This window comes from Phallusia mammillata, chromosome 8 (assembly GCF_965637545.1).
Source record: "Phallusia mammillata chromosome 8, kaPhaMamm4.hap1.1, whole genome shotgun sequence".
Taxonomy (NCBI): Eukaryota; Metazoa; Chordata; class Ascidiacea; order Phlebobranchia; family Ascidiidae; genus Phallusia; species Phallusia mammillata.
The window spans coordinates 2,141,129-2,168,352 of NC_137259.1; the positions used below are offsets into that span (position 1 = coordinate 2,141,129).

General features: G+C 37.8%; 3 protein-coding genes across 7 annotated transcripts; all 3 read left to right on the forward strand.

The window, feature by feature from the left end:
* Nucleotides 1–1,407: 1,407 nt before the first annotated feature.
* LOC145205360 (alpha-(1,6)-fucosyltransferase-like) lies at nucleotides 1,408–7,420 on the forward strand. 2 transcript variants are annotated; one of them, XM_080078057.1, is made up of 9 exons: nucleotides 1,408–2,013; nucleotides 2,434–2,594; nucleotides 2,846–2,951; nucleotides 3,680–3,788; nucleotides 3,901–4,138; nucleotides 4,600–4,828; nucleotides 4,900–5,088; nucleotides 5,172–5,325; nucleotides 5,921–7,420. In XM_080078057.1, exons 1-9 carry the CDS (start codon nucleotides 1,919–1,921, stop codon nucleotides 6,167–6,169), a joined length of 1,530 nt encoding a protein of 509 aa, XP_079934183.1. In that variant the 5' UTR covers nucleotides 1,408–1,918; the 3' UTR covers nucleotides 6,170–7,420. The 2 variants fall into 2 exon arrangements, with proteins under 2 accessions (XP_079934183.1, XP_079934184.1); XM_080078058.1 differs by having other exon boundaries at nucleotides 1,410–1,921.
* Nucleotides 7,421–8,181: 761 nt separating this feature from the next.
* LOC145204148 (alpha-(1,6)-fucosyltransferase-like) lies at nucleotides 8,182–12,691 on the forward strand. 3 transcript variants are annotated; one of them, XM_080076595.1, is made up of 8 exons: nucleotides 8,182–8,791; nucleotides 9,212–9,372; nucleotides 9,624–10,260; nucleotides 10,373–10,610; nucleotides 11,066–11,294; nucleotides 11,366–11,554; nucleotides 11,638–11,791; nucleotides 12,387–12,691. In XM_080076595.1, exons 4-8 carry the CDS (start codon nucleotides 10,442–10,444, stop codon nucleotides 12,633–12,635), a joined length of 990 nt encoding a protein of 329 aa, XP_079932721.1. In that variant the 5' UTR covers nucleotides 8,182–8,791; nucleotides 9,212–9,372; nucleotides 9,624–10,260; nucleotides 10,373–10,441; the 3' UTR covers nucleotides 12,636–12,691. The 3 variants fall into 3 exon arrangements, with proteins under 3 accessions (XP_079932721.1, XP_079932723.1, XP_079932722.1); XM_080076597.1 differs by having other exon boundaries at nucleotides 9,665–10,260; XM_080076596.1 differs by having other exon boundaries at nucleotides 8,182–8,699.
* Nucleotides 12,692–13,760: 1,069 nt separating this feature from the next.
* On the forward strand, nucleotides 13,761–27,190 carry LOC145204147 (alpha-(1,6)-fucosyltransferase-like). Of its 2 annotated transcripts, none has more exons than XM_080076593.1 (9): nucleotides 13,761–13,992; nucleotides 14,248–14,399; nucleotides 14,591–14,696; nucleotides 15,162–15,270; nucleotides 15,836–16,073; nucleotides 16,162–16,390; nucleotides 17,054–17,242; nucleotides 25,622–25,775; nucleotides 26,768–27,190. In XM_080076593.1, the coding sequence occupies exons 1-9, from the start codon at nucleotides 13,898–13,900 to the stop codon at nucleotides 27,023–27,025; spliced, it is 1,530 nt and encodes a 509-aa protein (XP_079932719.1). In that variant the 5' UTR covers nucleotides 13,761–13,897; the 3' UTR covers nucleotides 27,026–27,190. The 2 variants fall into 2 exon arrangements, with proteins under 2 accessions (XP_079932719.1, XP_079932720.1); XM_080076594.1 differs by lacking the exons at nucleotides 13,761–13,992; nucleotides 14,248–14,399; nucleotides 14,591–14,696; ... (2 more) ...; nucleotides 16,162–16,390; nucleotides 17,054–17,242 and adding exons at nucleotides 20,423–20,657; nucleotides 20,913–21,064; nucleotides 21,256–21,361; ... (2 more) ...; nucleotides 22,827–23,055; nucleotides 24,852–25,040.
* Nucleotides 27,191–27,224: the final 34 nt, after the last annotated feature.

The window sequence follows — 27,224 nt, forward strand, 5'->3', positions numbered from 1 at the left end:
AATAAAGTTTGTTCGTTGAAAGCGTATTAGGTTAGGTTTAGTTCGGAATTTTTATGACATGTCCTGAATTGGGGTGTTCAATCTGTGTCCGGAAATAAATTTTAAACACACTCTAAACGTCCGGAATTTTTAGCATCTTGTAGCCTAACATGCAGTAGTTCTCACAATTCTTGTCCCGAGAGACTCAAAATTAAAGTTATACGTTTTAACTTTTGTCTGGGCTGCTTTTGGTGCATAAAGTTACCTACATTCATGCAAAACGACTTATCAGCCCGCAGATGTGGTAACCCTATATGAGCTCAATTACTAAATAGCGAGTCGAGCCCTGTAGGTTTGTTTCAGCTACGAAGAGATAAACCTATTAAGCATGATAAGCTGGTTTGATGATTTCCGGCAGATTGAAACATCACTATACAATAGCGACCAAACATAAAACGACAAAAAAGATGACAATACAAAATCCACTAAACAGAAGCACGTCTATATTCAAAGTGTTCAGCTCTTTACATTTTGGGCCCTTTATTTTTGTGCCCTTTCAACGTTATGCAGCTATGGGGTGCTTGATTATTGTTCTAATGCAACTGTGTCGCTCTATTTATGTTCTTGCACTAAGCGAAATAAACCCAACGCAGCTAACAAGAACTGTTGTGCTGCAATGCCCGTATTTATGCTACCCCGCAGTAGGTTAAAAACACATGCATAGTGTAATCTGTGTGACTTAATTTACGACGAAGGGTTAAAACAAAAAGGCGTTTAGTTATATATATCCAATAAACATAATGTGTTTGGCGATGACAGATTTTGATATCCCTTTTTTTGTTTCTGGTTTTTCAAGTTTTTTTTTGCGTCATAGGTTTCTGCAAGTTATGAAAGTTGATAATTGTAACCGAGGTATTTTGTAAAATATTTGTCTAAACTTTAGCCTCAAAAGAATCACTATGTGGATTACTTGATATGTGTACACCAGTGGTTCTTAACCTGGGTTCGATCAAACCCCAGGTTCGGCAACGCTGAATCAGGGGTTCGACGAAGGTCTTTTGAAGTACAAACACTCGGCAAACGTTTCGATCAAACTTTAGGGGTATACAGTCGCTAAAAGTGACAATCTCTATTTGTCAGATTGCAATATATTGGAAGGTTGAAAAAAAACGTATGGTTAAAAGCACAAAATAAGTTAGAAACCTAGGATGAAACTTGTTGGGGTACGACCAAAAGCTGAAGAATGTCGTAGGGGTTCGGCCGTGAAAAAAGGTTAAGAACCACTGGAGTACACCAATGAAGCAAATTACTTGTCCACTACATACGTACAAATGCAAACAATAGCTCAATATACTCTAATCTAGAAACACCAAACAATAGCGACGCAACACATGATGAAACAATTAAACGTAGAGGTTCAAAATCCAATCAACTGAATCAGAACGTGAGGAAATAACCTGTCATAATCGATCTATACGTCCTACTGCACTATTTGTGACCATTAAACGAGGCATGCGGTAATACCAGATGTATAACACAGGTGAGAAGACTGCTGAACACAGAGAGGAAATGCTTGAGATGATCAGATCATAACTAAACTGCAACGTGCTTTATGAATCGAATATTGAGTAATGGTTAGAATACAAAATCTGTCACAAGTAGTTGAAAGGGAAAGGGGTTTGTGAATCAGATATATTAAGAAAGTTGGTTAAGTGAAGGCTATATTACTTAAATATAATAAGAAACATGATTGTAGGTCAGTTAAGTCAGAACCTCCTACAAAGCAAACAGGTTTCATTAGGAAAAATCAAAACGATTTAAATCTTCCTGCTTTTTCAGTCCATGTGATTTAAAGTTTAATTCATAGAATCTTATTTAAAATTCTTGACAAGACTCGTGCTTATGATTACTTGAAAGTAACCAGGTTCAACAAACTGACATGGTACTGTTATCTTATATTGTAAAAAAATCGATACGTTTTGTGGCAGTGATTGCTTCATTGTCGTTACTTGTATTCTTCGCAAAGGTCACAAAGTAAGCTTATAGTTAAACTAATAGTAAACTTTGGCATTTGAATTATTGTAAATTATTTCTTTTCAGCATAAAAAATGTAACACGCTAAAATGCACTCAAAAAGCAACGATAACGTATGAATTTATAGGCAGTGTTTTATTAGAGGGAAATTTATCGAGCATCTTTCTTAACATGATATAGTCAGTGGTGGGATTCAGCAGGTTCGCACCGGTTCTATAGAACCGTCTTACAAAACTTTATGAGATCAGCGAACCGGTTAGCATTACAATGGACTTTTTGTAACAGAACCGACTGAAAAATATTACTTTTGTGATGAAACCGACTGACAAAAAATAGAATTCCACCACTGGCTATAGTTAGGTTGGAAAAAAGCTAAAAGCAATCCAGTATTTAAACTTGACAATATTTTGCCATTTTCAGTGACGTGATGACACCAGGCACTATCAGTAGGCAGGAAAGTTCTTCAAGAAAAATTATGATCACTGAAAAGCATAAAAAACCTTCACTAAGAAACATACCAGTTAATAAACCTAGGAGTTCATGCTATGTAGGTGAAATCAAACAAGCTCCATACCAAACAGGTAGATCAAACATGTGTTAGTTGGTCATATGGCCCTCCTAAAACTTTTGTGGCAGAAAATGTTGCCTCTATATCTTCAGAATAACTGGTTAAAAAGACCAATATCCTAATTTTGTCACCATAAGTTAAAAAGCTTGGTGGTGAATGCTTAGTGACCGGCTGATTCGGTATGGCGCCTTTAATGGGCCTGGCGTACTGTGATTATTTGTCTGAATTATAACACATGGATTGTGTTTTTAATGTTTTTAACAGAACCTCAATCCCCTGAACTGCTCTTTACTTTACATAAGCAGCTGATGAATCTCAAACTCCAGCTTAAAAGAAAAAATCAAAGCGAGGAATTTCAGTCAAGAACAAAGTAAGTATAAGCCAACTGGTTGTTGTAAGTAAATTAAACGTGTTGCGGTTAGAATGAAATAAATAAATACAGTTGTTGTACATGATCAAATTATGCTTTGATACAATATAAGACCCGTATTTTTTGGGGAATACTTTTTACCGTGAATGTAGAATGCACACAAACGGTTAGAGATATTGATTAATAAAGGGTCTAAACATTGGCGGGATTTATTGTTTTCCCACCGGTTCTGTTACAAAAAGTCCATTGACAGTAACCAGTAATGCTAACCGGTCCGCTGATATCATAAAATTTCGTGAGTCGGTTCTATAGAACCGGTGCGAACCAGCTGAATCCCACCACCATTGGCGTAGTCAGCCAAAAGTTTTGGGAGGGGCCAAATAATTTGTTGTCTTATACAACTTTTGGCTAACGCTCGGTGTGCTTTTACCAAAAAAGTGACTTGCCAAACTGTGGTTCGACTATATAGTCCTTTGATATAGTTGAGAGACGAAACCACAATGACGAGGGACGAAACTACACTAAATTAAAGTTTATCAATGTACAACTTAAAAAAATTTGAGAGGGGCCATTGCCCCTTTGGCCCCTCCCTAGCTACGCCAATGCCCACCACTGGGTCTAACTGTCTCAAAATACGAAAATATTTTTATTTAATGTTCTTTACCCGGTATCAAACCAATCAGTTAGTTTTAAAATAACAAATAAACTTAACAAAATCTTGTTTCAAGTTTTCTTATAAACACCGTCGATGACGTCACACAATTAAGGGAAAGTACCCGACGCAAAGAGGTGGATGAGCTCAGCGAAAAAGTACAAAATCGACTACATCAGTTGCAGGTAAGGGAAAACACCGTATTAAGGCAAGTCACGAATCATTCAACTTTTTGCAATTCGAAATCGGGCAAGTTTTGTTCCTATGTTCTACCTCCAGCAACTTTTATTGATTTAGAACCCAAACAAATGCAAAGGAGCCAATAAATTGGTCTGTCTGCTCAGAAACCAGTATGGGTTTGGTGGGATGGTTCACCATATGACCGCTTGCTACCATATCGGCCTGGCGACCAATCGTGTGGTGTTATTTCATTACGAACTGGGTGATCACTACAAGGATGTTTTAAAGAGTGCTAGCAAATGCTGGGTTGACATCAAATATATTAAAAGTGTGCCATTGTTGAACAGTCAGACTGGTAAGTATTTGTCTCAAGTAAATGCTCGTGTCAGTTAATTTGTTTGGCTACAAAATAAGAACCTAAAACAAGAAACGGACCGTAATGGTAAAATCAAATCAAGAAAATTTTGTTGTTGCATTTTTCAAGGAGATCCTTGTTTTTCTGGTTTTGAACCCAGGAATCTCTAATGGACGAACATCGATCATATTTTTGCATGTAGGCTGTAAGTTGTGGTGGGATTCATCCGGTTCTCACCGGTTCTATAGAACCGTGTCACGAAACTTTATGAGATCAGCGAAGTGGTTAGCATAACTGGCTACTGTTAATAGACTTTTTGTAACAGAACCGGCTGAAAAATATTACTTTTGTGATAGACCGACTGACAAAAAACTTGAAACCCACCACTGGCTGTGTGTAAATCAGGCGCCTTGGGCCATTCTACCAAATACCTGCACTCAACTAGCGTTTGTTTATTACAGTTTCTCTGCCTTTGGTGGCATTTAATGCTCCCCTCTGGATAAGCCATAGCATCTTTCCTACCACCTCACTTCCGCAAGATGTCGCCCCATACATTCAATCTTTCCATGGCTTTCCTGTAGCTTGGTGGCAAGGGCAAATTGTCAAGTACATTATGAGACCCACAGATCGATTACAACAAGAAATTAAGCTGGTCGAGGAAACACTTAAATTCTCAACTCCAGTACTTGGGTAAGGAAATGTGAGTATTTTTTTTGCCAGCAGTTCATGCCACGAGCAAAATGGTTGACTGTTTTTAACAGAATGCATGTACGTCGGACTGATAAGGGCAGCCCAAATCAACACCCAGACGAAGAATACATGGAGCTTGCTGCAGCTTGGTTTGAAGTTTACGATCAACGAAGGATTCTTAGAGGAGAAAAACCGCTTGAAAGAAGAAGAATTTTTCTCGCTACAGACAGCAAAAAAACTGTAGAAGAATTGAGAGCAAAGTAAGCATTGTTATTTTATCCAGTTAGATTGAAAGGGTAGTTTACTTTAATGTTGGAAAAACTTTCACTTTTTATCTGCGCAGATATGTTGAATACGAATTCCTGAACAACTTAGAGGCGTCGGAATTTGCTGAAATCAAAGCCAACCGAAATGAAAACGAGGGTTTATTGGGAATCATGGTTGATATGTATCTCTTGTCGAAGTGCTCGCATCTCGTGTGTGATGGAAACTCGAACGTAAGTGAAGAATCATAGCAAGTCGCCCCTGATATCGCACTGTAGCGAATAAGTTGCATTGTCACTTTTAATAAACAAAAACTAAGTTTCAGTTATTCTGTGTTTGCAAAACATGTTCACGGAATTATTAAATTGGGTTCATTGAAAACAACACGGGTATACTAAAATCTGGGGAATGACAAAGTGGGATTAATGGCATCTATGCCTCTTTAATTGAACTAAAACGGGATTGGTTTTTGTTAAAGCTAAATTAGGCACCAACGAAATGAGTTAAAATAGCAAGAATTGGGTTCTCAAGCAATAACGTTTCAAAATTGCTTTATTGACATGCTTTATTATTAAAACGTTTCGGCAAATGCTCATTCCACCATCAGTGATTTAAAGGGCCTCATCAGTTACACCCGTTTATTAACATGCATTTACCGAAACGTTTGAACAATAAAGAATGTCGCCTTTTACGCATATTGGGGCCGTTACATTCGTCATTAAACATATGAACAGATCCGTGTATATTGTTCCAAAGCACAAATTTAGATTCCAAACTATTTAGATTCAGCTGTTTTTTGTCCAACTAAAATGTTCTTTATATTTTAAGGTTTGCCGCATTGGCTATGAACTGATGCAAACCCGATATGTGGATGCATCGTCAAGATTTACACCGATTGGGGAGGTCTACAAAAATGTCCCGTATGCTGCACGATTTAAACAGGTGTTCACGTTTGAAAACGAAGAACAAAAACTCAAGAGCAATTTGAAAGCGTCTAAACATTTCGACAACCACATAATGAGAATCACACATGTTTTGCCTGTCAATGTCTTCTGTGAAAATTGTACAAAAATATAAACATTTCTTTGTTTGGTAACTTGTTAAGATGAAGAATACATTCACACTGGGATCAGCCCGAAAGCGTCCATGCAGACCAGCGACCATGACAAACTCATGAAAAATCATAGTACGCCAGATCGTTAAGGAGTTGTACCGAGCCAAGCCGGTCTCTCAAGCATTCCCATATACCAAGGCAAAGGCTAAAAAAATCTAGCCTGTGGTGGGAATCGAACCCACGACCGAAGTCTTTCAGGGACTCGCGCTCTACCAACTAAGCTAAACAAAGCAGGCTCAGTGGTAAACTCGCCGTTACTTTGTTCACGCGTTTTCAGCAGAAGATCAAACTAAATCTTTGCAGAGAACTAAGCCAAAAATGCCGGGAAACGAAATACTTTCCCCATATCCCTGCTAGCTTGTTAATCAATGAGTTCGAATTCAGGGTTTAACTTCGGGGTAAGTGGATACCCCAGGGGTTACAAAGCAGCAAAGCAGTTGATATTTGTTTTTTAAATGCTCGATGTGTAGATCCAGTTGAACAAAGTAAAATTTCGGTTTTCTTTAAGGCAACCGGATAAGCTCACAACCTGACAAGTTTTCCGCTGCCAATAGAACAAGCAACAAGCCGGAAATAAAGTTTGTTCGTTGAAAGCGTATTAGGTTAGGTTTAGTTCGGAATTTTTATGACATGTCCTGAATTGGGGTGTTCAATCTGTGTCCGGAAATAAATTTTAAACACACTCTAAACGTCCGGAATTTTTAGCATCTTGTAGCCTAACATGCAGTAGTTCTCACAATTCTTGTCCCGAGAGACTCAAAATTAAAGTTATACGTTTTAACTTTTGTCTGGGCTGCTTTTGGTGCATAAAGTTACCTACATTCATGCAAAACGACTTATCAGCCCGCAGATGTGGTAACCCTATATGAGCTCAATTACTAAATAGCGAGTCGAGCCCTGTAGGTTTGTTTCAGCTACGAAGAGATAAACCTATTAAGCATGATAAGCTGGTTTGATGATTTCCGGCAGATTGAAACATCACTATACAATAGCGACCAAACATAAAACGACAAAAAAGATGACAATACAAAATCCACTAAACAGAAGCACGTCTATATTCAAAGTGTTCAGCTCTTTACATTTTGGGCCCTTTATTTTTGTGCCCTTTCAACGTTATGCAGCTATGGGGTGCTTGATTATTGTTCTAATGCAACTGTGTCGCTCTATTTATGTTCTTGCACTAAGCGAAATAAACCCAACGCAGCTAACAAGAACTGTTGTGCTGCAATGCCCGTATTTATGCTACCCCGCAGTAGGTTAAAAACACATGCATAGTGTAATCTGTGTGACTTAATTTACGACGAAGGGTTAAAACAAAAAGGCGTTTAGTTATATATATCCAATAAACATAATGTGTTTGGCGATGACAGATTTTGATATCCCTTTTTTTGTTTCTGGTTTTTCAAGTTTTTTTTTGCGTCATAGGTTTCTGCAAGTTATGAAAGTTGATAATTGTAACCGAGGTATTTTGTAAAATATTTGTCTAAACTTTAGCCTCAAAAGAATCACTATGTGGATTACTTGATATGTGTACACCAGTGGTTCTTAACCTGGGTTCGATCAAACCCCAGGTTCGGCAACGCTGAATCAGGGGTTCGACGAAGGTCTTTTGAAGTACAAACACTCGGCAAACGTTTCGATCAAACTTTAGGGGTATACAGTCGCTAAAAGTGACAATCTCTATTTGTCAGATTGCAATATATTGGAAGGTTGAAAAAAAACGTATGGTTAAAAGCACAAAATAAGTTAGAAACCTAGGATGAAACTTGTTGGGGTACGACCAAAAGCTGAAGAATGTCGTAGGGGTTCGGCCGTGAAAAAAGGTTAAGAACCACTGGAGTACACCAATGAAGCAAATTACTTGTCCACTACATACGTACAAATGCAAACAATAGCTCAATATACTCTAATCTAGAAACACCAAACAATAGCGACGCAACACATGATGAAACAATTAAACGTAGAGGTTCAAAATCCAATCAACTGAATCAGAACGTGAGGAAATAACCTGTCATAATCGATCTATACGTCCTACTGCACTATTTGTGACCATTAAACGAGGCATGCGGTAATACCAGATGTATAACACAGGTGAGAAGACTGCTGAACACAGAGAGGAAATGCTTGAGATGATCAGATCATAACTAAACTGCAACGTGCTTTATGAATCGAATATTGAGTAATGGTTAGAATACAAAATCTGTCACAAGTAGTTGAAAGGGAAAGGGGTTTGTGAATCAGATATATTAAGAAAGTTGGTTAAGTGAAGGCTATATTACTTAAATATAATAAGAAACATGATTGTAGGTCAGTTAAGTCAGAACCTCCTACAAAGCAAACAGGTTTCATTAGGAAAAATCAAAACGATTTAAATCTTCCTGCTTTTTCAGTCCATGTGATTTAAAGTTTAATTCATAGAATCTTATTTAAAATTCTTGACAAGACTCGTGCTTATGATTACTTGAAAGTAACCAGGTTCAACAAACTGACATGGTACTGTTATCTTATATTGTAAAAAAATCGATACGTTTTGTGGCAGTGATTGCTTCATTGTCGTTACTTGTATTCTTCGCAAAGGTCACAAGGTAAGCTTATAGTTAAACTAATAGTAAACTTTGGCATTTGAATTATTGTAAATTATTTCTTTTCAGCATAAAAAATGTAACACGCTAAAATGCACTCAAAAAGCAACGATAACGTATGAATTTATAGGCAGTGTTTTATTAGAGGGAAATTTATCGAGCATCTTTCTTAACATGATATAGTCAGTGGTGGGATTCAGCAGGTTCGCACCGGTTCTATAGAACCGTCTTACAAAACTTTATGAGATCAGCGAACCGGTTAGCATTACAATGGACTTTTTGTAATAGAACCGACTGAAAAATATTACTTTTGTGATGAAACCGACTGACAAAAAATAGAATTCCACCACTGGCTATAGTTAGGTTGGAAAAAAGCTAAAAGCAATCCAGTATTTAAACTTGACAATATTTTGCCATTTTCAGTGACGTGATGACACCAGGCACTATCAGTAGGCAGGAAAGTTCTTCAAGAAAAATTATGATCACTGAAAAGCATAAAAAACCTTCACTAAGAAACATACCAGTTAATAAACCTAGGAGTTCATGCTATGTAGGTGAAATCAAACAAGCTCCATACCAAACAGGTAGATCAAACATGTGTTAGTTGGTCATATGGCCCTCCTAAAACTTTTGTGGCAGAAAATGTTGCCTCTATATCTTCAGAATAACTGGTTAAAAAGACCAATATCCTAATTTTGTCACCATAAGTTAAAAAGCTTGGTGGTGAATGCTTAGTGACCGGCTGATTCGGTATGGCGCCTTTAATGGGCCTGGCGTACTGTGATTATTTGTCTGAATTATAACACATGGATTGTGTTTTTAATGTTTTTAACAGAACCTCAATCCCCTGAACTGCTCTTTACTTTACATAAGCAGCTGATGAATCTCAAACTCCAGCTTAAAAGAAAAAATCAAAGCGAGGAAAGCGAGAAGAGACGGTTCTATAGAACCGGTGCGAACCAGCTGAATCCCACCACCAGTGGCGTAGTCAGCCAAAAGTTTTGGGAGGGGCCAAATAATTTGTTGTCTTATACAACTTTTGGCTAACGCTCGGTGTGCTTTTACCAAAAAAGTGACTTGCCAAACTGTGGTTCGACTATATAGTCCTTTGATATAGTTGAGAGACGAAACCACAATGACGAGGGACGAAACTACACTAAATTAAAGTTTATCAATGTACAACTTAAAAAAATTTGAGAGGGGCCATTGCCCCTTTGGCCCCTCCCTAGCTACGCCAATGCCCACCACTGGGTCTAACTGTCTCAAAATACGAAAATATTTTTATTTAATGTTCTTTACCCGGCATCAAACCAATCAGTTAGTTTTAAAATAACAAATAAACTTAACAAAATCTTGTTTCAAGTTTTCTTATAAACACCGTCGATGACGTCACACAATTAAGGGAAAGCACCCGACGCAAAGAGGTGGATGAGCTCAGCGAAAAAGTACAAAATCGCCTACATCAGTTGCAGGTAAGGGAAAACACCGTATTAAGGCAAGTCACGAATCATTCAACTTTTTGCAATTCGAAATCGGGCAAATTTTGTTCCTATGTTCTACCTTAAGCAACTTTTATTGATTTAGAACCCAAACAAATGCAAAGGAGCCAATAAATTGGTCTGTCTGCTCAGAAACCAGTATGGGTTTGGTGGGATGGTTCACCATATGACCGCTTGCTACCATATCGGCCTGGCGACCAATCGTGTGGTGTTGTTTCATTACGAACTGGGTGATCACTACAAGGATGTTTTAAAGAGTGCTAGCAAATGCTGGGTTGACATCAAATATATTAAAAGTGTGCCATTGTTGAACAGTCAGACTGGTAAGTATTTGTCTCAAGTAAATGCTCGTGTCAGTTAATTTGTTTGGCTACAAAATAAGAACCTAAAACAAGAAACGGACCGTAATGGTAAAATAAAATCAAGAAAATGTTGTTGTTGCATTTTTCAAGGAGATCCTTGTTTTTCTGGTTTTGAACCCAGGAATCTCTATTGAACGGACATCAATCATATTTTTGCATGTGGGCTGCATGTAGTGGTGGGATTCATCCGGTTCTCGCCGGTTCTATAGAACCGTGTCACGAAACTTTATGAGATCAGCGAAATAGTTAGCATAGCTGGCTACTGTTAATAGACTTACAGAACCGGCTGAAAAATATTACTTTTGTTATAGACCGGCTGACAAAAAACTTGAATCTCACCACTGGCTGTGTGTAAATCAGGCGCCTTGGGCCATTCGACCAAATACCTGCACTCAACTAGCGTTTGTTTATTACAGTTTCTCTGCCTTTGGTGGCATTTAATGCTCCCCTCTGGATAAGCCATAGCATCTTTCCTACCACCTCTCTTCCGCAAGATGTCGCCCCATACATTCAATCTTTCCATGGCCTTCCTGTAGCTTGGTGGCAAGGGCAAATTGTCAAGTACATTATGAGACCCACAAATCGATTACAACAAGAGATTAAGTTAGTCGAGGAAAGACTTAACTTCTCAACTCCAGTACTTGGGTAAGGAAATGTGAGTAATTTTTTTGCCAGCAGTTCATGCCACGAGCAAAATGGTTGATTGTTTTCAACAGAATGCATGTACGTCGGACTGATAAGGGCAGCCCAAATCAACACCCAGACGAAGAATACATGGAACTTGCTTCAGCTTGGTTTGAAGTTCACGATCAACGAAGGATTCTTAGAGGAGAAAAACCGCTTGAAAGAAGAAGAATTTTTCTCGCTACAGACAGCAAAAAAACTGTTGAAGAATTGAGAGCAAAGTAAGCATTGTTATTTTATCCAGTTAGATTGAAAGGGTAGTTTACTTTAATGTTGGAAAAACTTTCACTTTTTATCTGCGCAGATATGTTGAATACGAATTCCTGAACAACTTAGAGGCGTCGGAATTTGCTGAAATCAAAGCCAACCGAAATGAAAACGAGGGTTTATTGGGAATCATGGTTGATATGTATCTCTTGTCGAAGTGCTCGCATCTCGTGTGCGACGGAAACTCCAACGTAAGTGAAGAATCATAGCAAGTCACCCCTGATATCGCACTGTAGCGAATAAGTTGCATTGTCACTTTTAATAAACAAAAACTAAGTTTCAGTTATTCTGTGTTTGCAAAACATGTTCACGGAATTATTAAATTGGGTTCATTGAAAACAACACGGGTATACTAAAATCTGGGGAATGACAAAGTGGGATTAATGGCATCTATGCCTCTTTAATTGAACTAAAACGGGATTGGTTTTTGTTAAAGCTAAATTAGGCACCAATGAAATGAGTTAAAATAGCAAGAATTGGGTTCTCAAGCAATAACGTTTCAAAATTGCTTTATTGACAGGCTTTATTATTAAAACGTTTCGGCAAATGCTCATACCACCATCAGTGATTTAAAGGGCCTCATCAGTTACACCCGTTTATTAACATGCATTTACCGAAACGTTTGAACAATAAAGAATGTCGCCTTTTACGCATATTGGGGCCGTTACATTCGTCATTAAACATATGAACAGATCCGTGTATATTGTTCCAAAGCACAAATTTAGATTCCAAACTATTTAGATTCAGCTGTTCTTTGTCCAACTAAAATGTTCTTTATATTTTAAGGTTTGCCGCATTGGCTATGAACTGATGCAAACCCGATATGTGGATGCATCGTCAAGATTTACACCGATTGGGGAGGTCTACAAAAATGTCCCGTATGCTGCACGATTTGAACAGGTGTTCACGTTTGAAAGTGAAGAACAAAAACCCAAGAGCAATTTGAAAGCGTCTAAACATTTCGACAACCACATAATGAGAATCACACATGTTTTGCCTGTCAATGTCTTCTGTGAAAATTGTACAAAAATATAAACATTTCTTTTTTGGTAACTTGTTAAGATGAAGAATACATTCACACTGGGATCAGCCCGAAAGCGTCCATGCAGACCAGCGACCATGACAAACTCACGATAAATCATAGTACGCCAGATCGTTAAGGAGTTGTACCGAGCCAAGCCGGTCTCTCAAGCATTCCCGTATACCAAGGCAAAGGCTAAAAAAATCTAGCCTGTGGTGGGAATCGAACCCACGACCGAAGTCTTTCAGGGACTCGCGCTCTACCAACTAAGCTAAACAAAGCAGACTCAGTGGTGAACCCGCCGTTACTTAGTTCACGCGTTTTCAGCAGAAGATCAAACTAAATCTTTGCAGAGAACTAAGCCAAAAATGCCGGGAAACGAAATACTTTCCCCATATCCCTGCTAGCTTGTTAATCAATGAGTTCGAATTCAGGGTTTAACTTCGGGGTAAGTGGATACCCCAGGGGTTACAAAGCAGCAAAGCAGTTGATATTTGTTTTTTAAATGCTCGATGTGTAGATCCAGTTGAACAAAGTAAAATTTCGGTTTTCTTTAAGGCAACCGGATAAGCTCACAACCTGACAAGTTTTCCGCTGCCAATAGAACAAGCAACAAGTCGGAAATAAAGTTTGTTCGTTGAAAGCGTATTAGGTTAGGTTTAGTTCGGAATTTTTATGACATGTCCTGAATTGGGGTGTTCAATCTGTGTCCGGAAATAAATTTTAAACACACTCTAAACGTCCGGAATTTTTAGCATCTTGTAGCCTAACATGCAGTAGTTCTCACAATTCTTGTCCCGAGAGACTCAAAATTAAAGTTATACGTTTTAACTTTTGTCTGGGCTGCTTTTGGTGCATAAAGTTACCTACATTCATGCAAAACGACTTATCAGCCCGCAGATGTGGTAACCCTATATGAGCTCAATTACTAAATAGCGAGTCGAGTCCTGTAGGTTTGTTTCAGCTACGAAGAGATAAACCTATTAAGCATGACAAGCTGGTTTGATGATTTCCGGCAGATTGAAACATCACTATACAATAGCGACCAAACATACAACGACAAAAAAGATGACAATACAAAATCCACTAAACAGAAGCACGTCTATATTGGTGTCATAAATAGTACAGAATACTGTGTACAGTATTTATGTGATAGGAATTTAGCGCAACGATTTGTATTTGTCTTTGTTTCAGTCCAAATGATCTGATATTTATTTCACAGAAACATATTCAGATTTGTTGGGCTTGTGAATACTTTGAACTTGTGTACAGTGATATGGAACCGCTATCTCATGGTGTCAGACGATCGTTTTGTTTAGTTACAGTAATTGCTTCAGTGTCATTCCTTGTATTCTCTGCAAACGTGACAAGGTAGGCAACAACAATCGTAAAATTCGACATCTTATTGTTAGGTAATAGTTTCTTTTCAGTACGATAAACGTAGCAGGCCGAAATGCGCTAAAATAAAAGGTAAAAATCTACAAATCAAATTTAAAATTATCATGCTTGATTTCATTTTTGGTAAAGTGATTCCGTTTTCCAAAGTTTTTTCAGACAAAAAATGGAATCATGACCAAAATCGATGGCAACCAAGTGTTTAACTTGACAATGTTTTGTCATTTTCAGTGACCAGAGACGATGGACTAAAAGGTATGTCGACACAACACGAAGCAGGACAACAGAAAACGATGAAAAACATTTACTTAGAAGCACGTCAGTTGACAAACAGGGGAGTTCATGCTATATAGGTGAAGCCAAACAAGCTCCATACCAAACAGGTAATATGTGTATTATGAGTTTGGTCATATAGCACTCCTAAAATTGTTTGAGACAGAAGAGTTTCGCCTCATATATGTCTACAGAATAACTTTTACGTGTTTCGTTGTTCAATCAGTACGTTTATTTAACAGTGAGTGTAATTGTCTAAATTATTATAACTTATATTGCTTTTTATTTTGGCCTTTAACAGAACCTCAAACACCTGAGTTGCTTTTCACTTTACGCAAGCAACTGATGAATCTCAAACTCCAGCTTAAAAGAAAAAATCAAAGCGAGGAATTTCAGTCAAGAACAAAGTAAGTAAAGCAAACTGGTTGCTGTCAGAAACAAAGCAGCTGTTGCATGCGATCGAGCGTGTACTTCTTTCTAACTTAAGTTTTTTTATAAAAGCATTCAGGCTCAGGGAACCGAAGTCCAGCTATCATAAAAATCTAAGCAGTGGTTCTTAACCTTTTTTCCTTGCTGCACCACTTTCAAATCACCAACCAATTTTCGCACCCCCTTTCAAATCACTAACCAATTTTCGCTCCCCCTTCTGTAATTGCTTAAGTAGAATAGACCTAACCAACCTTAATGATTCAGCATCCCCGCACCCCCTAGGAGCAGTTCTCGCACCCCTTCGTGGTGCGTGCACCCCAGTTTAAGAACCCCTGATCTAAAGAAAGTCAACATTTCAATTTGTTGTTGATTATCGGGCAATAAATCAATCGGTCAGGTTTCAACCGATCAATGAATGAACATTATTTTTGTTTATTCTTAAGTTTTCTGTTAAACACGGTCGATGACGTCACACAATTACGGGAAAGCACCCGACGTAAAGAGGTGGATGAGCTATCGGTAAAAATACAAAATCGACTGTACCAGTTGCAGGTAAGGGTAAACCCCGTATTAAGGCAAGTCACGAATGAATCAACTTTTTGCAATTCGATATCGGGCAAGTTTTGTTCCTATGTACTACTACAGGCAAATTTTATTGGAAACACCGTCCAAGAAAACAAAATGTTGGGGTCTTTTCGGCAAAGTTTGACAAGTTAAGATGAACGTAAATTCATAACTGGGATCAGCCCTGAAGCGTTATTGCAAACCAGCTTGCACGACACATTCAAATTTGTAAACCACAGTACGCCAAGCCTGTTGAAGGCGCCATGCCGTATCAGCCGGTCACCAAACATTCACCATCATATGGCAAGACGTAGCCTAACAAAATCTAGCCTGCGGTGGGATTCGAACCCACGACAGGAGTCTTTCCTAGTTTGACAAAAATATCCAAATATAAAGCTCTCATAAAGTTTTGAATTAATCGTAGCTTCAGCAGTTATTAAACATTTGCAATGAGATTTTTAATGAATCCAAAACATCTGGTTATGAACGAGAAAAAAATTTAATTGAATAAATAAGTCCTGTGCTAAAGTTCAGCTCACATTATTTCCTTCAGAATCCAGACAATTGCAAAGGAGCCAAGAAATTGGTTTGTCTGCTCAAAAACCTGTACGGGTTTGGTGGGATGGTTCACCATATGACCGCTTGCTACCATATCGGCCTGGCGACCAATCGTGTGGTGTTGTTTCATTACGAACTGGGTGATCACTACAAGGATGTTTTAATAAACGGAAGCAAATGCTATGCGGATTCCGAAAACATTACAGATGTGCCCTTGTTAAGCAATGATACAGGTAATCTTCAGATGTCTCAGAAAGTATTTCAACGCATCCTGAGAACCATAATAATATTTAGATTCAAACTCTTTATTTTTAATCGCAGCATCTCTCCCTTTGGTGGCCTTTGAAATGCCTTTACGGTTAGAAGCCAGTGTTTTTCCAACTACCGCTCTTCCGCAAGATGTCGCCCCATACATTCAATCTTTCCATGGCCTTCCTGTAGCTTGGTGGCAAGGGCAAATTGCCAAGTACATTTTAAGACCCACAGATCGATTACAACAAGAAATTAAGCTGGTCGAGGAAAGACTTGACTTCTCAACTCCAATACTTGGGTAATAATAAAAATAAATATAAATCAATTTATTATAAACGTTTGTCCAAGAAGTTTTCAAGGGTTTAGAGCAGTGGTTCTCAACCTTATACTGTTCGTGTACCACCTGATGATTTTTCTATTGCTGCGTACCATTTAAACCCTGTTTAAATAGATAGACCAGGGGTGGGCAACCTTTGTTACTGTAGCGCCAATTATAAATGTCAAAATTGCTGAACTTCACGTATAATTCGTATTTGATTCAAGCCACATTTTGCCAGATCGCAGAAAACTAACATCAGGCGCATTAATCAGCTCACAAATATAAAATAATTGGACTCGTTTGCCAGGACTTTTGAAATCCAAGCGTCTCTGCGGGGCGCACAAGCTTTAATGAAGGGCCGCAGGTTTCCCACCCCTGAGATAGACCAATCGATGGGTCTATTTTATTGATCAGGAAAGCACATTTCTGAAACCAGCAAGGTTAAGCAATTTCAGAATAATGTCCAAAACACGAGTTTCGCCCAAAACCAGGGCTGATCAGTTAGGCCAGAAAACTACTGGCGTTCCGCTTAAAAAATTTTGTACGCGTAACACAGATTTTGTAGCTTCGAACAGTCAACACGAAACAAATGACATTCTGAAATCTTGCATTCTGAAACTGCATTACACTCTTTTAAAATAGGTTGCACGTACGACGAACTGACAAACTAGAACGACTGCAACATTCAGATGAAGAATACATGGAGCTTGTTGCAGCTTGGTTTGAAGTGTTTGATCAACAAAGGATTCTTAAAGGGGAAAAACCGCTTGAAAGAAGAAGAATTTTTCTCGCCACTGACAGTAAAAAAAATGTTAAAGCATTGAAAGCAAAGTAAGATATTTTGTTTTATTTTTCTTGACTAAACCATTAAAGCGAAAACAAGTAATAAGAAAGTGAAGCGTAATCGTGTTTACTTAGTGTTACTAGATGGTGGTTTCTTTACTTTATAATTTCTAAAGCTCACTTTTATTTCCTTTATTTTTATTTACACCCAACTTTATTTTTTTGCATCGGAATTCATTTAGTTGTACCTTCTTGCATATAAACATAAGTATACTTATATCAAGGTTCTTCACCGGGGGCGATTTCGTCTACCGAGGGGGCGATGGTGAGAATTTTGGAAGTTGGGGGCGATTTAACTTCAATGGGGGGCGATTTCAACATTACTGATTGTATAAATATGTACAAGAACTGTGAACTTTAACTTACAAGCAGATATAAGTCGTCTTGCAAACAAACACCAGGGACAAGGGACGCATAATCTTAAACTGCTATTTCAATACATTGTGTTTACTGGGGATTGTTTGTACTTTTTGTGATCTCGAAAGCAAGGTTGGGCATTTAATTAGCCACAGGAGCACTTTTTTGAGGCTATCTAAGTTGACGGGCCATACTTTTTAAATACAACGGTAACGAGCTTTACCTCAAACTTGTTTCGCTTTCACATTTCCTATTGGCCTACAGGCGCTTCCCAAACTGCGAAGTATTTGTGTCATTTAGGATTCTCCTCTTCCAAGTAATGCCCCATTGTTTTTAACAAAAGAAGGCGATTGATTGCGCATAGTCGTAATATTGTATTGTCTATGATTGAACAAATTTTTCTCAAATGCGCTGGAAGAATTGCGTGAAATGGACCTTGCGTGTGGTAGTTGCAATTAAATTAGATTTTAACAGTTAACAAAAGCTTTCGTGTTGCTGGGTGAATCTAACCGCCCACATCTGCTCAAAAGGCAGAACTTTTATACAAATAACAATCCCATAGGGTGGCGATTTTGAGCCAGTGCCTTTGAAAGAGGGCGATTAAGCCAAAAAGGTTGAAGACCCCTGACCTATATCACATGTATCACGCAGATATGTTGAATACGAATTTCTGAACAACTTAGAGGCGTCGGAATTTGCTGAAATCAAAGCCAACCGAAATGAAAACGAGGGTTTATTGGGAATCATGGTTGATATGTATCTCTTGTCGAAGTGCTCGCATCTCGTATGTGACGGAAACTCGAACGTAAGTGGAGAATCATAGCAAGTCGGCCCCTGATATCGCACTGTAGCCAATATGTTGCATTGTTACTTTTAATAAACAAAAACTAAGTTCAGTTATTCTGTGTTTGCAAAACATGTTCACGGTGTTATTAATTTGGGTTCATTGAAAACAACACGTGTATACTAAAATCTGGGGAATGACATAGTGGGATTAATGGCATCTATGCATCTTTAATTGAACTAAAAAGAGATTGGTTTTTGTTAAAGCTAAATTAGGCACCAATGAAGTGAGTTAAAATAGCAAGAATTTGTTTCTCAAGCAATAACGTTTCAAAAACAAACAGAAAATTAATAACGACAATAACGGGCCAAATATACGTAAAAAATGACATGCTTTATTATTAAAACGTTTCGGCAAATGCTCATACCACCATCAGTGATTTAAAGGGCCTCATCAGTTACACCTGTTTATTAACATGTACTTACCGAAACGTTTGAACAATAAAGAATGTCGCCTTTTTCGTCTATTGGGGCCGTTACATTCGTCATTAAACATATGAACAGATCCGTGTATAGTGTTCCAAAGCACAAATTTAGATTCCAAACTATTTAGATTCAGCTGTTTTTTGTCCAACCAAAATGTTCTTTATATTTTAAGGTTTGCCGCATTGGCTATGAACTGATGCAAACCCGATACGTGGATGCATCGTCAAGATTTACACCGATTGGGGAGGTTTACAAAAATGTCCCGTATACTGCACGATTTGAACAGGTGTTCACGTTTGAAAGTGAAGAACAAAAACCCAAGAGCAATTGGAAAGCGTCTAAACATTTCGACAACCACATAATGAGAATCACACATGTTTTGCCTGTCAATGTCTTCTGTGAAAATTGTACAAAAATATAAACATTTCTTTTTTGGTAACTTGTTAAGATGAAGAATACATTCACACTGGGATCAGCCCGAAAGCGTCCATGCAGACCAGCGACCATGACAAACTCACGATAAATCATAGTACGCCAGATCGTTAAGGAGTTGTACCGAGCCAAGCCGGTCTCTCAAGCATTCCCATATACCAAGGCAAAGGCTAAAAAAATCTAGCCTGTGGTGGGAATCGAACCCACGACCGAAGTCTTTCAGGGACTCGCGCTCTACCAACTAAGCTAAACAAAGCAGGCTCAGTGGTAAACTCGCCGTTACTTTGTTCACGCGTTTTCAGCAGAAGATCAAACTAAATCTTTGCAGAGAACTAAGCCAAAAATGCCGGGAAACGAAATACTTTCTCCATATCCCTGCTAGTTTGTTAATCAATGAGTTCGAATTCAGGGTTTAACTTCGGGGTAAGTGGATACCCCAGGGGTAACAAAGCAGCAAAGCAGTTGATATTTGTTTTTTAAATGCTCGGTGTGTAGATCCAGTTGAACAAAGTAAAATTTCGGTTTTCTTTAAGGCAACCGGATAAGCTCACAACCTGACAAGTTTTCCGCTGCCAATAGAACAAGCAACAAGCCGGAAATAAAGTTTGTTCGTTGAAAGCGTATTAGGTTAGGTTTAGTTCGGAATTTTTATGACATGTCCTGAATTGGGGTGTTCAATCTGTGTCCGAAATAAATTTTAAACACACTCTAAACGTCCGGAATTTTTAGCATCTTGTAGTCTAACATGCAGTAGTTCTCACAATTCTTGTCCCGAGAGACTCAAAATTAAAGTTATACGTTTTAACTTTTGTCTGGGCTGCTTTTGGTGCATAGAGTTACCTACATTCATGCAAAACGACTTATCAGCCCGCAGATGTGGTAACCCTATATGAGCTCAATTACTAAATAGCGAGTCGAGCCCTGTAGGTTTGTTTCAGCTACGAAGAGATAAACCTATTAAGCATGACAAGCTGGTTTGATGATTTCCGGCAGATTGAAACATCACTATACAATAGCGACCAAACATACAACGACAAAAAAGATGACAATACAAAATCCACTAAACAGAAGCACGTCTATATTGGTGTCATAAATAGTACAGAATACTGTGTACAGTATTTATGTGATAGGAATTTAGCGCAACGATTTGTATTTGTCTTTGTTTCAGTCCAAATGATCTGATATTTATTTCACAGAAACATATTCAGATTTGTTGGGCTTGTGAATACTTTGAACTTGTGTACAGTGATATGGAACCGCTATCTCATGGTGTCAGACGATCGTTTTGTTTAGTTACAGTAATTGCTTCAGTGTCATTCCTTGTATTCTCTGCAAACGTGACAAGGTAGGCAACAACAATCGTAAAATTCGACATCTTATTGTTAGGTAATAGTTTCTTTTCAGTACGATAAACGTAGCAGGCCGAAATGCGCTAAAATAAAAGGTAAAAATCTACAAATCAAATTTAAAATTATCATGCTTGATTTGATTTTTGGTAAAGTGATTCCGTTTTCCAAAGTTTTTTCAGACAAAATATGGAATCATGACCAAAATCGATGGCAACCAAGTGTTTAACTTGACAATGTTTTGTCATTTTCAGTGACCAGAGACGATGGACTAAAAGGTATGTCGACACAACACGAAGCAGGACAACAGAAAACGATGAAAAACATTTACTTAGAAGCACGTCAGTTGACAAACAGGGGAGTTCATGCTATATAGGTGAAGCCAAACAAGCTCCATACCAAACAGGTAATATGTGTATTATGAGTTTGGTCATATAGCACTCCTAAAATTGTTTGAGACAGAAGAGTTTCGCCTCATATATGTCTACAGAATAACTTTTACGTGTTTCGTTGTTCAATCAGTACGTTTATTTAACAGTGAGTGTATTTGTCTAAATTATTATAACTTATATTGCTTTTTATTTTGGCCTTTAACAGAACCTCAAACACCTGAGTTGCTTTTCACTTTACGCAAGCAACTGATGAATCTCAAACTCCAGCTTAAAAGAAAAAATCAAAGCGAGGAATTTCAGTCAAGAACAAAGTAAGTAAAGCAAACTGGTTGCTGTCAGAAACAAAGCAGCTGTTGCATGCGATCGAGCGTGTACTTCTTTCTAACTTAAGTTTTTTTATAAAAGCATTCAGGCTCAGGGAACCGAAGTCCAGCTATCATAAAAATCTAAGCAGTGGTTCTTAACCTTTTTTCCTTGCTGCACCACTTTCAAATCACCAACCAATTTTCGCACCCCCTTTCAAATCACTAACCAATTTTCGCTCCCCCTTCTGTAATTGCTTAAGTAGAATAGACCTAACCAACCTTAATGATTCAGCATCCCCGCACCCCCTAGGAGCAGTTCTCGCACCCCTTCGTGGTGCGTGCACCCCAGTTTAAGAACCCCTGATCTAAAGAAAGTCAACATTTCAATTTGTTGTTGATTATCGGGCAATAAATCAATCGGTCAGGTTTCAACCGATCAATGAATGAACATTATTTTTGTTTATTCTTAAGTTTTCTGTTAAACACGGTCGATGACGTCACACAATTACGGGAAAGCACCCGACGTAAAGAGGTGGATGAGCTATCGGTAAAAATACAAAATCGACTGTACCAGTTGCAGGTAAGGGTAAACCCCGTATTAAGGCAAGTCACGAATGAATCAACTTTTTGCAATTCGATATCGGGCAAGTTTTGTTCCTATGTACTACTACAGGCAAATTTTATTGGAAACACCGTCCAAGAAAACAAAATGTTGGGGTCTTTTCGGCAAAGTTTGACAAGTTAAGATGAACGTAAATTCATAACTGGGATCAGCCCTGAAGCGTTATTGCAAACCAGCTTGCACGACACATTCAAATTTGTAAACCACAGTACGCCAAGCCTGTTGAAGGCGCCATGCCGTATCAGCCGGTCACCAAACATTCACCATCATATGGCAAGACGTAGCCTAACAAAATCTAGCCTGCGGTGGGATTCGAACCCACGACAGGAGTCTTTCCTAGTTTGACAAAAATATCCAAATATAAAGCTCTCATAAAGTTTTGAATTAATCGTAGCTTCAGCAGTTATTAAACATTTGCAATGAGATTTTTAATGAATCCAAAACATCTGGTTATGAACGAGAAAAAAATTTAATTGAATAAATAAGTCCTGTGCTAAAGTTCAGCTCACATTATTTCCTTCAGAATCCAGACAATTGCAAAGGAGCCAAGAAATTGGTTTGTCTGCTCAAAAACCTGTACGGGTTTGGTGGGATGGTTCACCATATGACCGCTTGCTACCATATCGGCCTGGCGACCAATCGTGTGGTGTTGTTTCATTACGAACTGGGTGATCACTACAAGGATGTTTTAATAAACGGAAGCAAATGCTATGCGGATTCCGAAAACATTACAGATGTGCCCTTGTTAAGCAATGATACAGGTAATCTTCAGATGTCTCAGAAAGTATTTCAACGCATCCTGAGAACCATAATAATATTTAGATTCAAACTCTTTATTTTTAATCGCAGCATCTCTCCCTTTGGTGGCCTTTGAAATGCCTTTACGGTTAGAAGCCAGTGTTTTTCCAACTACCGCTCTTCCGCAAGATGTCGCCCCATACATTCAATCTTTCCATGGCCTTCCTGTAGCTTGGTGGCAAGGGCAAATTGCCAAGTACATTTTAAGACCCACAGATCGATTACAACAAGAAATTAAGCTGGTCGAGGAAAGACTTGACTTCTCAACTCCAATACTTGGGTAATAATAAAAATAAATATAAATCAATTTATTATAAACGTTTGTCCAAGAAGTTTTAGAGCAGTGGTTCTCAACCTTATACTGTTCGTGTACCACCTGATGATTTTTCTATTGCTGCGTACCATTTAAACTAGGGTTGGGCATTTGACCGGTCAAATAAAATCTGGTCAATTGACCGGTCAAATACTTGTCAAATAGGTCAAATATCGGTCAAATACTATTCCCATTATTAAATTGCACTTTTAGTTTAAAGTTGAAGTTAAATCTTCTTCTAAACCATAAGTAGTGGAGATGGAGGTTTCAACTCATATAAATTTGTTTATGAAATGGGAAATATTCAGTTTATATTATATTACAGACTTTTCCGACCGCATTGCATGCTTCATTTCATCAATGGCCCCACCTGTGTGCTTGTAATTTTCATTCAGTAATCACATTTGTGAACTGGATTCTCATTATATTCTATATACATCATATTAAAGTCTAATTTTGACTGAGATTTAACTGTAAAACTCGCTTATCCTGCTTAAAGTCGTAATTTATGCTGTTACGCTGTTGTCACATCTCCATTCATGACAAAAAAGGAACATACAAAAGCTTAAAATGTACGTACTTTATCCCAATCAGTACTGACCTGTAACTTGTCCAAAAAAATCTATTCAGGGCAATTATAAGCTAATAGCTACAAACAATTTTTGGATCAACTGTAGAAAAAAGGACTATAGACCTACAAGTTTACACAGATGCTATAAATAGCTTAGATTTTTTTATCTGTCAATAAAAATGTGCAACATTTACAAAAATGTCCAAGTAAATACTAATGAACTAACTTTTCCCCATGGACATATCACACTCGATTTTTATTAAAATAAAACGTTTTTTATTAAATAAACTAGAAGTGATCCATGTTTTTTAATTGCATTGTAAACCTTGCAAAGTTTGCCATGACGTAAATCAGATCATAATTTCAAATCAAAAGTATCTCCTAATTGTTTTGTTATTTATTTCAAATGAACAAAACACATCTATATTGGCTTTAAAATCACTTATTAATACAAAAGTATGCCCTAAACTGTTCTATCTGAGGGTTATTAGAAATAATTTACCCTTTCCAACAACCAAAAAGCAAGTACAAAAAAATTTAACACATTTGATTTTTAAAATTAAAAATAGTATTTGACCGGTTAAATAAAGTGCTGTCAATTGACTGGTCAATTGACCGTATTTGACCGGTCAATTGACCGGCTTGCCAACCCTAATTTAAACCCTGTTTAAATAGATAGACCAGGGGTGGGCAACCTTTGTTACTGTAGCGCCAATTATAAATATAAAAAATCAAAATTGCTGAACTTCACGTATAATTCGTATTTGATTCAAGCCACATTTTGCCAGATCGCAGAAAACTAGCATCAGGCGCATTAATCAGCTCACAAATATAAAATAATTGGACTCGTTTGCCAGGACTTTTGAAATCCAAGCGTCTCTGCGGGCCGCACAAGCTTTAATGAAGGGCCGCAGGTTTCCCACCCCTGAGATAGACCAATCGATGGGTCTATTTTATTGATCAGGAAAGCACATTTCTGAAACCAGCAAGGTTAAGCAATTTCAGAATAATGTCCAAAACACGAGTTTCGCCCAAAACCAGGGCTGATCAGTTAGGCCAGAAAACTACTGGCGTTCCGCTTAAAAAATTTTGTACGCGTAACACAGATTTTGTAGCTTCGAACAGTCAACACGAAACAAATGACATTCTGAAATCTTGCATTCTGAAACTGCATTACACTCTTTTAAAATAGGTTGCACGTACGACGAACTGACAAACTAGAACGACTGCAACATTCAGATGAAGAATACATGGAGCTTGTTGCAGCTTGGTTTGAAGTGTTTGATCAACAAAGGATTCTTAAAGGGGAAAAACCGCTTGAAAAAAGAAGAATTTTTCTCGCCACTGACAGTAAAAAAAATGTTAGACCATTGAAAGCAAAGTAAGATATTTTGTTTTATTTTTCTTGACTAAACCATTAAAGCGAAAACAAGTAATAAGAAAGTGAAGCGTAATCGTCTTTTTACTTAGTGTTACTAGATGGTGGTTTCTTTACTTTATAATTTCTAAAGTTCACTTTTATTTCCTTTATTTTTATTTACACCCAACTTTATTTTTTGCATCGGAATGCATTTAGTTGTACCTTCTTGCATATAAACATAAGTATACTTATATCAGGGTTCTTCACCGGGGGCGATTTCGTCTACCGAGGGGGCGATGGTGAGAATTTTGGAAGTTGAGGAGCGATTTAACTTCAATGGGGGGCGATTTCAACATTACTGATTGTATAAATATGTACAAGAACTGTGAACTTTAACTTACAAGCAGATATAAGTCGTCTTGCAAACAAACACCAGGGACAAGGGACGCATAATCTTAAACTGCTATTTGAATACATTGTGTTTACTGGGGTTGTTTCTACTTTTTGTGACTTTTTGGGCGATTTTGAGCCAGTGCCTTTGAAAGGGGGCGATTAAGCCAAAAAGGTTGAAGACCCCTGACCTATATCACATGTACACGCAGATATGTTGAATACGAATTCCTGAACAACTTAGAGGCGTCGGAATTTGCTGAAATCAAAGCCAACCGAAATGAGAACGAGGGTTTATTGGGAATCATGGTTGATATGTATCTCTTGTCGAAGTGCTCGCATCTCGTTTGTGATGGAAACTCGAACGTAGGTTATAGTTTAACTTTCAGAAGGTTTACAAACTTAACCAACTAGTTATTAGGCTAGTCAGTACTTTTACCAAGCAACAACTACAGACGATAATGAATATGTCTCACAAAAGTGAAGGGAAAATTATTCGTTCCTGACTAAAATGACGGTTATGTGGTAACAAATATTGTTTTTAAAAGACTAAGATAGTTTTGTTGTGAATGATTTTATCTGAAAAAATGTGAACTAAAATTATTATTTAATCCTACGTAAGTATGGCAATTGCATGTTTTTTAGTCCTTTTGCCAAAAAAAGTTCTTTGCGTCAAGATTTTATTTGAATAAGATACTGAGAAATAAAAGAGAAATATATTTCTCAAAGTTTTTAGGACGAACGAGAAAGTTTTTATAAACTTCAGGGTTTTTTCTCCTGAGGCAAGGCTTAAGTCAGTGGTTCTCAAACTGTGGTACACGTACCATTAGTGGTGCGTCAGGGCTTTTGAGGTGGTACGCAAAGAGCTTTCTGCAGTACTTAATTCAAGCCACATCAAGAATTGCTCCTCTACTGACCCAACTGATCAGCCCGTATTTTTTGCGGAACCAATGTCTAGGACGTTTTTTTAGGAATTGCTAACATGCTGATTTCATAAATTTGCTAGTGTAGTCAAGAAGAACTCTTGGTCTACACATTTCAACAAGATTTAGTTAGAAAAATAGAAAAACACAGCAATAGAAAAAGTCGCCAGGTGGCACGCAATCAACATAAGTTTAAGAACCACCAGCTTAAGCTAAAAAAAAACCTAGCCTAAAGTGGGATTCGAACCCACGACAGGAGCCTTTACGGGACTCGCGCTCTACGACGAACTAAGATAAACAGGAAAGTCGAAGCACAGACACTGTTGCCTGCCTTGTATGCTACACATGTCAGCTTCGTAAACCACAAAAAGTTGATGTTGCTCTATATTATTATCAATTTTGAAATTAATACATTAAATATGTTTTCAAATCTAGGTTTGCCGCATCGCCTATGAACTGATGCAAACCCTACACGTTGATGCATCGTCAAGATTCACACCGATTGGCGAGGTTTACAGAAATGTCCCATATTTTAATCGTTTTCAGAACAACGGCTTGAACTTTACAAGTAATAAAAATGCAGACGAACTACTTGAAGGTGTGATGGTGGTCAACCATTTGTACAACCACTTGCAGAGAATTACAGACGTTTTGCCCGTTAATGCGTTCTGTAAAAATTGCACGAATAAATAAAGATTGTTGTTGTTGTTGCTGTTGTTGTTGTTGTTGTTGTTGTTGCTGTTGTTATTGTTGTTTTTTGAGTATTGTTCTCTTCTGTAGTTTGTGGCCTCGTTTTGTTTTTGTTTGTTCGTGTTACAGAAAATTAATAAATTGATGTTTTCTCGGCTAAAAACGAAACTACACTAAGCGAAATGTAAGTAGTACATTCTCA